Here is a 10743-nt window from a genome sequence, read left to right as displayed (position 1 = left end):
CCTCCTGCTCGGATCCCCCATTGGCTGAAACCAGTCTGAGAATTTGGAAACCCTAAAGTTTTTCAGGTAGTCCTCAGTGGCCTCCTCAGGGCACTCAAGAGTCCACTCTGGATCATCTGGGGGAGGAAAATAGAAGACATTCAGCTCATTGGTCTAGGGGTGGGCAGGTGACGCAGTCTGGCCAACGAGGTCTACGGGGAAAGTCTCCAGGATGCTTTGGGGCCAGATCTTTGCCTGGGGTGCTATTGAGGGAAGGAAGCCACCCTGTGACCAGGAGGCGTATACAAAAAGAACGGCAAAGAACAGTGAACCACGGAGTTTGTGAAAAGCCTTGGAACCTCCAGCTCCACACTTCTTATGACAAGCAAACAATACATGTCCATGTAGCTTAAGGAAAAAAAAATACAGGTGAACGAGGGGTGAGAGATGGAGCGGGCAGCCCGCGGGGAGCGAGAAGGCGCCCCACGGGGCAGGGCGGGCGGGCGGCAGCGCCCGAGGGAGGAGACTCGGGCTGAGCGTGCGCGGCAGCCTGGGCAGCCTGGGCAGGTCCGGAGGCCATTGGGCTTAAGAGTGCGGCCACGACCTTGACTGAACAAGCCACTTAACCTCTTTGCACCTTAGCTTTCCCCTCAATAAAAGGGGAGGGATAGTGACGTCCTCGTAGGTTCTGTGAGAACCACAGCTCCCCAGAGGAGGTGAGGCAAGGCAAGTAAAACTTTTGGCTTAGTGCCTGACTCAGGAGGCCCAAACAATTAGTCATTACTATTTTCTTAGCGTTTGGAAGGGGCAAAGGAGCCTTCCCGAGACCCCCCCGGCTCGCCCAGTCCCGACTCCATAACCCGGCCCACGGCCGTTGGGGTCGGAAGCCGCGCGCCGGTGAGGGGCGGGGCCCGCCGTTCCCGCCTGGAGCGTGGCTCCACCCCCTCCCTCCCACGCGCCCTGCTGTGCTCTTTAGGCCGGGTCCCTCCCGGGACTTTCCCGCCGGTCCTCCGAGCCCTGCTTCCCCCAGCGCCGGCGCCCGCCCGGGTGAGAGGTTCCGGAGCGCGGTCGCGGGCGGGGTCCCGAGCGTCGATGCTGCCGGCCAGCCCTCCCCAGCACCCCCCCGCACTGCCTCGGGAGCTTCAGCTGCCCCAAGGGGTGCAGGTTTGCTTCACCGGGTCTGCGGGCGGCGCCTCGGGGAGGAGGGGAGCTGGGAGGGTGTCAGTCCGGCCAGCCCCCGTCCCTGGCCAGCCCCCAGTCTAGGTCTCCGGCCGCCGAGCCCGCCCTCGCCCTTGGGAATCCTTGGCTGTCCAGACTGAAGGGAAGAAGGCGCCGGAGAGCCCGCTCCGCATTTTGATTCATCTTGGGCCTTGTAAGGGTCACATCTTGTGAAAATACCTGTAAAATCAATTTAACGTTCAGTGCAGCGTGTAAAGACAGCTCTAAGAATTTAAAAGACGCCTGAGTCAGAACATTTAAATGGTTGGGTCCCCTGTAGCAGCGTTTTAACACGTCTGAGTGCAGAGGGTGGAGAATCGAGCCTGATTGCAGCCACCGTTCACGCCCCGTAACATTTAAAAAGGGTGAAGAAAAGAAAATCGAAGTGGGCAGATCCTCCAAGGAGGGAAGAACAGCTGACTTCTTTGAAATTTGGCTGGGTCTTTTTTCCTTTTGCAAAATTTGCTTTCAGAACTTACTTGCCGGCGTAGATAAAGGATAAATAGAACTGTTAAAACACTGAGCTTAACTAAGTAGTGGCTTTTGTTGACAAGTCGGTCGTATTATTAATTCTTAATGTCTCATCCAAGGCAAGAATCGTTATCTCAGTTTTGCAGGTGGAAAAAGTTTGGCACAAAAAAGTATTTCCCTTCAATTCACACAGAAGCTACAGCTGGGCTGCGAATTAAGTCCCAGCTTTCTGACTCCTCAGCTGCGTCCCCTCTAGACCATGTTACAAAACAAATGAGTAGTTACTTTGATGTTACTCATAAAAGGAGGGAGTAAACCAAATGTTCTGTGAACATGAATTGTTAAATCATAATAACCTTCAATGCCTGTTCTGCTTTGGGAATCTCAGCTGCCCTTTGGACTTGATACCTTACAGAGAAGGGGGGAGGTCAAAAAGGAAAAGATGTTGAGGGGGGAAAATTTGCCTCCCCAGTCTAAACTGTGCCCATCTTTACTGGCCCTTTGTGTTGATGTCATTCTTTTCAGTGGACTTCATGTTCTGGCAAAAGCCTGACAGCTCCCATCTGGGCCTCAGCCACCTTAACTACACCTTTGGGTTGCTCCTTTGGCACTGACCTCCTGTCAGTCTTCTTGTCATGCTCTTTCCTCTAGGTGCTCTTTACCTTTGCTGTTATGAGAAAGCCAGTTGTTCAAGTGTGGAATGATTTGTCACCCCTGAAGGATGATTCTAGAATTAATGATCAAAAAATCCTAACATTTTAGTTGAAGACAAGTTAAAGAAGCACAAGAAATTATTATGGAATTTGATAGCTAAATTATTTAATTGGGGGATGGGGAGCAGACTTTTATTTTTCCCCCTTTTCCCAGTTCACTCATAACTAGAAAGCAGCGCTCAGTTGTAACTTAGACATAATGGTTGGGGGAGGTTAATCCTCCTGTTTAGACTACCGAATTGGAAAGCTTTCTTTCCATAAGAGGCTCATTTTTAGACAACTTGGAACAAGTAGAAACATTTATGTGCTTGGAATGCAAAATGTTTTGCCATTTATAAGGCTGTTTGTCCATAAAACTTGTGTAAGAGCTTGGAGCCAGGATGTATGATGTAGTACCTCCCTATAAGAGGCATCTCTGAGGTTCCCCCTCTCCCCAAAGCTTGTAGACAACCGAAGTTCTGATCCACGTTAGTTTCCTCTGGACCAGCCAGGCAGTTTATTCCTTTTTCTGTTGTGATCCCCCCACCCCCGACTCAGTCTACAGATCAGAATCCCAAGAAAATCAGATGGCATCTGGGGACTTCTGCTCACCTGGAGAAGGGAAGGAAATACTCCAACAAGGTAAGGCAAGCCATTTGCAAGAGGTTTGATGACTTTTCCAGAGAGCTCTTACCCAGGTTCTTGACTTCCTTAATAATATTCACCAAGATGGAGTCTCTCACAGAAGCCTATGTTTCAGGGGAAATGCAAATACATGATTCTTAAATACTCTTTTAGAAAACAGATGATAAGGAAATATCTTGTTTAGATTTATTTATTGTCTTGAAAAAAGTCCAAAATATCTTAAGTAAAAACAAATTACATGTTCAGTACTTGCTTGTGTAGTATACTAAAATCTCAAGATGCTCCCATGCTGTATCAGCATGCATACCCTGAAGATAAGGGTGACCAGCAAACATCTTGTTCTCCAAAATACCAGATCCTTCTATATCTTGAATTCTTCCCATATCCCAAATCTTTTCTATATCTAAAATCTTTCAAGAACTTGAATGGTCTATATTTGGGCCATTTTCGTATTAATGCTTCAGTGTCTTAGGGGAAAAAACAAAGAGATGTCTTCTCCAAAATGACTTTAATTACATTCCAATTAATGAAAATTTAAGTGTTTAGTAAGTAGGAATAAAACGGAAGACCCCAGAGCCTCCTTGGTGGTGCAGGGTTTAAGTCTCAGCACTATGAAACTATTGCCACTACAGTATGAGTTCAATCCCTGGCCAGGGAGCTAGCCCACCTGGCGCAGCAGACCTCTCCTGTCTCCCACTGCTCCCCTTAGCAGTGTATTCCAGTAGGTCCACCTGTTCTGCTCCCCACTCTGTCTCTGGTGAATCCTCTCACCCCCTGCACTTCTGGCCTACACCCCAGTTCTTGTATGCATAAATAGATAAAGTAAATATTAAACAGGACCTCCCTGGTGGCCCAAGGAGTTAAGACGCAACCTATGAAGCTATATGCAGCCATTGCAGCACTAGTTCAATCCCCGAACCCTGGCCAGGGAGCTGCCTACATGGCACAGCAGACCTCTCCTGACTCGCCTGCCGCTTCCCTCAGCAATGTATTTCAGTCAATCTGCCTGTTCCCCACTCTGTCTCTGGTGAATCCTTTCACCTCCATACCTCTGGCCTGTATCCCAGTTCTTGTATGCATAAATAAATAAATCTTTAAAAAAATAAATCTTAAATAAACACAGGAACCCCCAGAAGAAAACACATAGGAAGAGAGATGGAAAGTCCCTTGAGGGGCCTCCCTGATAGCCTAGGGGTTAAGTCTGATCTCTGGCCAGGGAGCTGGCCCACATATGGTGCAGCAGACACTCATTGCTCCCCTTGCTCCCTGCTTTGTCTCTGGTGAGTCCTCTCACCTCCTCACACCCTTCCCCAATCCTGCACCTCTGGCCTACACCCCACTTCTTCTACACACACACACACACACACACACACACACACACACACACATATACCTTCTCAGCTTTGCTTATGCAACTAGAGAGCATATCCAAAATTGAAACTTTCCATGTGTTCCCCCCACCACCTTCCTCATGAACTCTTGTTATTCTGTATAAATGAGGCATTTTGGGTATTGTTGATTCCTTATTATAGATTCTATTTGTCTAATATTTTCCAAATGCATTTCTAATTTTTAAGATCTTAGTTTTATTCGATACCCATTTCCTGATTCTTGATTAATATCCTTGTATATAACATAAATGCTGTTACTTTGAATGTTACCCCTAGTTTATGGATTAAAAGAAATTTTTCATTTGCTTTAAAAACCTTCCTTATTAAAAACCTAGGGTTCTTTTAGAAGTGAGTATTAAGCTAAAATTATGCTCAACTATATAAAGTAAGAGACCGTACCTTCTTTGCTTTTCTGTCACTGTGGGGGACATGCTACTAAGTGTGCAGCAAACAGCTTCCTCCTTGTAACCTGAGTGAAGAGGACCTGTTGCAGAACCCACACTTCAGCAAACTGCTGCTGAGTCTCTCACAACATGTGGATAAGAGTGGCTTAAGCCTCACCCTGGCGAAGGAGCAGGCTCAGGTAAGGGTCCTGGGAGCAGGGATGATAGAAAGAAGGACAAATCTTCCAAGAGAGGAAGGCTTTTCCCTGGGATCTTTTGTTTTCTAGGCATGGAAGGAAGTTCGACTGCATAAGACAACATGGTTGAGGTCTGAGATTTTACAAAGGGTCATTCAAGAGTTGCTTATAGACTACTATGTGAAGAGACAAGACACAAATTTAACATCTGAGGACAAAAAGGTGAGGCAGGAGAGATGAAATAGGAGTTGGTTACCAGCTATGTAGGAGTGACCAGGCCAGTTACGGCTTTATTTGATTATGATCTGGGAGAAATAGGAGCTTTGAGTAACGGTCATCAAAAAAGAAATGGACTGTATATATTGGGGAAGAGGTGGGTATATTGTCAGGGTTTTTGAACAACAAAGATTTGAAGAGAAGACAATGGCAGCTGAGAAGCTATCTGAAGAGGGTGACATGTTTGAAAATTGGGAAGAACTGGTTCATGAGGAAAGAGGCGGTGTAGTAACCTGAGGTGGAGAGGTTTTATAGTAACTGCTTTTTGTTTTTTGTTTTCTCAGTTTCATGAGACCCTTGAACAGCGACTACTTGTGACTGAACTGACACGGCTTTTGGGCCCTAGCCGGGAGAGGGAGATGCCTCCACTGCTAGGGCTGGAGAAAGAGGACCTTCTGGAACTCATGCCTCCCTCAGAGGTTGGGGTGGACAGATAATGGGACTAAAACAACATGGTTTAATTTCTCTCATATAGCTTTTTGTTAAGCTTTATTGTTTTTGTAAAGATGATACAAATTCATGTTGGTTAAGCTCAAATATTAGATCTAAAAATAGTGTTATATACCTAGCTTTGACATAAATGGTATTATGTCCCCCCATGCTTGTATACAATATGTAATTTGTTTTTACTTAAGATATTTTGGACTTTTTTCAAGACAATAAATTAAGCAAGATGATACTTCCTTAACCCCTTGCAGGGGTTAAGTCTCAGCATTATCAAGCTATTTGCAGTACAAGTTCGATCCCTGGCCAGGGAGTTGACCCACATGGTCCAGCAGACCTCTCCTGTCTCGCCTGCTGGTCCCTTGAGCAGTATATTTCAGTCAGTCTGCCTGTTCGGACCCCCACTCTGTCTCTGGTGAATCTTTACCCCCAGCACCTCTGGCCTACAGCCCAGCTCTTGTATGCATAAATAAATAAATCTTTAAATAAGATGATATCCCTAAAACACTCTTAGCACAGTGTCCAGCCACATAATTAGTGTGATTAGTGTTCTTGCTGTATCATCAGTTCAAATTTCCAATAGGATTCCATGGTATAAATGTAGCATGATTTGCTTAATCTTATTTTTAAAAAGATTTATTTATTCATTTATGCATATAAGAACTGGGCCAGGCCAGAGGTACAGGGGGTAAGAGAATTCACCAGAGACAGAGTGGGGAACAGAAAGGGCAAATCTATTGAAATATACTGCTGAGAAGAGCTGCAGGCAAGGCAGGAGAGGTCTGCTGTGCCATATGTGGGTTAGCTCCCTGGCAGGGGGATCGAACTTAGGCCGCAGCGGTGATAAATGTGACAGTGCTGAGACTTAACCCTTACACCACCAGGGAGACACGATTTGCTTAATCTTAATGATGGATATTAAGGTTGTTTTCCTCCTTTTTGCTGTTAGAAACCACACTCATATGAACATGCCAGATCATATGTGTCTTTGCCCTGGTGTATTTCCTGAGTTAGTCAAAGTGGGATGAGTGAGTCAGAGGAGAGACATGTATAACACATTGGTACATTTTGCCAAACTGCTCTCCAGAAAGGTGTGCTCAGTGCTCCTGGTTCCCCCTTTTCATCCAGTCATCTTGACAGTCATTTACTCTTTGCTAATTTCATAGGCTACAAAGTTCCCTCATGTTCTCTTGATGCATTTTCTTTGGTTATCACTGAGATTGTTTTCACCAAATAAATGTTCATCAGCTGGATCTTCCTAGTTCTAATGGTCCATCTGCATCTCTCTTTTGGCTTGTGGCTGTAGGATTTTGTGTGGATGAGAGCTCGACTCCTGCTGGAAGTAGAGGAACAGCTCAAAAAGAAGTGTTTTACTCTGCTCTGCTACCATAATCCCAATTCAGGTGAGTACAGCTCACTCTGTTCTGCTCGCCCCTGGCCTTCAGGGCTCCAGGTTTGCTTTTCTGAGAATAATGTATTTAAATTTTAGATTTGGGACAGAAGCTGAGAGGCTTTGGAGAGGCTTGTTTGCTTCCTTGCTGGCAGAATAAAAGCAAAGAATTTTGAACAGGTTCCTTTTATTCAGTAAGGTGCCAAGCAGGAATGTCCCCCTGCTGCAGGGAAGGATGAATTCTTTCTTCTCAGGAGAATCAGAATAGAATAGACAGGGGGCCTCCCCGGTGGCGCAGCGGTTGAGCGCTGGGTTGCGAAGCTGCCCGCGGCCTCTGCGGCGCCGGTTCGATCCCCGGCTGCTCCCCAGCCACCGGAGGAGAATCCCACATGGTGCGCAGACCTCTCCTGCCACCCGCTGCTCCCCTCAGCAGTGTACTTCAGTCCTTCTGCCTGCTCTGCTCCCCACTCTGGCTCTGGTGAATTCTCTCACCCTCCCGCGCTTCTGACTGTACCCAGTGCATGTATAAACAAAACAAACAAACAAATATAATAAATAAATAAAAACATGCCTCTAAAAAAAAAAAAAAAAAAAAAAAAAAAAAAAAGAATAGAATAGACAGGGATGTTCGGGCTAGTAGTTTCCCCCAATCTTTATTATTATTATTATTATTATTATTATATTTAAAGAGCCGTTTTATTAGAAAAGGGACACAAAGAGTAAAAAAGATACTTGCATAGACACAAGCGGTCAGGAAGAGCTGCCCTGAAAGGGACAGGTTTGCTGAGAGAGGCCTGCGGCCCTGAGGAGAGCTGCCTCCACTAAGGGAGGTCGATGAAGAGAAGTCCCAGCATGGTACAGGTCATGGGCAGGCAGGAAGCTGCTGCCCTGCGGAGGGACAGAGTTGGCAAAAGGAAACACCTGCATAGTCACAGGTGGGCAGAAAGACTGCTGCCTACTCTAGTCTTTATTTCTATGACTTCAGATTTAAGGGTCAAATAGAATTAAAGTTAAGAGTGAAGAAAACTTAAATATGAGCACATATCATTTTAACAAGCCATCAGAAAAAAATCTGGAAGGGCGGGGAGCACAGCAGACTATCAATGCTTTAGTGATGGGAAAGCAATGATGGTCCCATGCAGGGGGAGAAATCGATATCGTCAAAATATTAACAAAGAGTAAAATAATGGTACTCCATTAATTAAAAAAAAAAAAAAAGAATCTGGAAGAACACAGAATTCGTAGAGCTATATATGGGGGCACTGAAAGTGACCTTAGGATGGCAGCAGCAATTCGGGTTTCCCTCTCTCTTCCTCTCGTTTTGCCCAGATTCAGACAGTGAAACTCTGAAGGCAGCAAAGGTATGGAAACTGGCAGAGGTCCTGATGGGTGAGAAGCAGCAGTGCCAGGATGCAAAGAGCCAACAGAAGGAGCAGATGGTGCTGCTGGAGAAGAAGAGTGCCGCGTACTCCCAGGTCGTCAGGGCAGTGCACCTGCCTCCCCTTGGTCCACCCTGACCCCATGAGCACCTGTGGGGAAGCAAAGGATTTCTGATCTGCCTTCTTTTCCACTCTCTTTTGTTTACTCCCTCTTCTTCCTGTCTCTTGGGGGGCTCAGGTGCTTCTCCGCTGCCTCTCCTTGCTTCAACGGCTTCTTCAGGAGCACCGGCTGAAAACTCAGTCTGAACTAGACCGCATCAATGCCCAGTACCTGGAGATCAAGTGCTGTGCCATGATCCTTAAGCTGAGGTGAGCCTCAACCCCAGTGGATCCGACCCTTGCCTTTGTTACTCTTTCCCCTCCACCAAGCCTGTCTCGTGTGGGTAGTCCATAAATGTCACACAGCAGTACTAGCTTTTGGATTACCCCGAAGCTTCAATACTCTTGACTCTTTTATTTTAAAGACTTCTGAAATAGATGGTTTACTGTGAAATAAATTGTTTAGGAATTCAGAGTGACCTTTTTTATCGTGTCACTGCTTTGCCTGTATCTTCATCATGGGCGGGTACTGTGGCCACATTCCTAACTCTACTGCTCTCAGAGAGCCTCAGCTGAACGTGTCTTTCTTCCCTGTGTCAGGATGGAGGAGCTAAAGATTTTGTCTGACACTTACACTGCTGAGAAAGTGGAAGTTCATCGTCTCATTAGGTGAGAACTCCAGAGTCTAACCGGGTACAGTCATTCAGAGCTGGTTCCTACTCTCCCCAGACTCATTCATCTGAGGGGTTCCTGTTTCCTGTCTACTTTTGGAGCAGCCAATCCTTATATTATACTTTCTGTGCTGGGCTCTTAGGGACCGTTTGGAGGGGACCATTCACCTACAAGAACAGGACATGGAGAAGTCCAGACAGGTCCTGAACACCTATGAGGTCCTCGGGGAAGAGTTTGACAGGCTGGTAAAAGAGTACACCCACCTCAAGCAGGCAACTGAGAACAAACGCTGGGCCCTTCAGGAGGTCAACAAGGCTTATCGCTGAGTGTTGGGGGTGCTGGAGAATGGCTTCTGCACAGGGGCTGCCTTCTCTTCGTGCTAAAAACAACCCCACCTGAGGCCACCCTCACTCAAGGCAGTGTGGGGACACTTGTTTGAAACACTGCAGTCATTTATGCACCTTCCTGGTTTCTATTCCATTTTCACAGTGACTGAGTCTCTTCTGGAAAATGTAACAGATTGATGTAATTTTATGTATAGCTATTTGTCAGTGTCAGCCCTTTATTGTATTTGATTATCTCCTGAATAAAATGGTGATATTGTCTTTGGATTCTAGTCATTTTCCTTTGGGCAAAGATGGAAAAAGAACATGGAAGTCCTTGTGGGTAAGAAGGGGACCTGAGTGGATCCAAATAGAGACAGACCCATAACTACAAAAAAGGTAGGCAGTGGAAGTGCCAGCCTGTCCACGTGGAGTCTTGGAGGTTTCATTCTTGGAGAGTGGCGGTGGATTATATTCGGGCTTGCTCTTAAAGAACTACAATCAGAGGAGAGCTAGATGCTAAGGTGAGTAGGGAACTATTCTCTCATGATGGATGTCAGTGGGGCGATTATGATGAAGCAGCCAGGCATCCAGCTTTTACAGGAAAGGACACAAGCCTCTTGTGCTTCCTGTTCCCTCTGGTATGGTTTGAGAGTTACTTCTTTCTTTGAAAGCAAAAGGTGGGAAGAGATCACCCTGAGGAAATAAGTTTCACAGTACTCAGCCTAGAAGGAGGCAGGGCCCTGGCTGGTGTCAGGGACTGAGAACAGAAGCACAAGACCTTCACTCAAAACATTTTCCAGGGTTCCTAACTCATTCTTTTGCTAATGTCAAATGATGATGTTCTTGGATTGGGTTAATAGGAGAAATTAAATTTTTCTATAAACAGTGCTTATTGCTATTCATAAGCAAATGTTGGCTTACAGGGCCTCCCTGGTAGCACAAGGGGTTAAGCACTGCACTGTGAAGCAGTCCGCAGCCTCTGCAGCTTGAGTTCGATCCTAGCCGGCCAGGGAGCTACCCACATGGCACAGAAGACCAGCTGCTCCCCTTAGCAGTGTATTTCAGTGGATCTGCCTGTTCTGTTTCCCACTCTGGTGAATCTTCTTACCCCCACATATCTGGCCTGTACCCCAGCTCTTGTATGCATAAATAAATAAATCTTTAAAGAAAAATGTAGGCTT

At 46.2% G+C, this 10743-nt stretch overlaps 1 protein-coding gene across 6 annotated transcripts; it reads left to right on the top strand.

Moving 5' to 3' along the window:
* Positions 1-227: 227 nt before the first annotated feature.
* HAUS4 (HAUS augmin like complex subunit 4) lies at positions 228-9838 on the top strand. Of its 6 annotated transcripts, none has more exons than XM_054689198.1 (10): positions 228-408; positions 2919-3002; positions 4837-4979; positions 5067-5198; positions 5537-5671; positions 7003-7099; positions 8416-8561; positions 8704-8834; positions 9165-9233; positions 9379-9838. In XM_054689198.1, the coding sequence occupies exons 2-10, from the start codon at positions 2948-2950 to the stop codon at positions 9560-9562; spliced, it is 1092 nt and encodes a 363-aa protein (XP_054545173.1). In that variant the 5' UTR covers positions 228-408; positions 2919-2947; the 3' UTR covers positions 9563-9838. The 6 variants fall into 6 exon arrangements, with proteins under 6 accessions (XP_054545173.1, XP_037358942.1, XP_054545174.1 ...); XM_037503045.2 differs by lacking the exon at positions 228-408 and adding an exon at positions 543-695; XM_054689199.1 differs by lacking the exon at positions 228-408 and adding an exon at positions 689-705.
* The last annotated feature ends 905 nt before the right edge of the window (positions 9839-10743 follow it).

Source organism: Talpa occidentalis, unplaced genomic scaffold (genome assembly GCF_014898055.3).
Source record: "Talpa occidentalis isolate TD23 unplaced genomic scaffold, MPIMG_talOcc4v2.1 talOcc4.11, whole genome shotgun sequence".
Lineage (NCBI taxonomy): Eukaryota > Metazoa > Chordata > Mammalia > Eulipotyphla > Talpidae > Talpa > Talpa occidentalis.
This window is presented reverse-complemented; position numbering and strand designations above follow the sequence as displayed.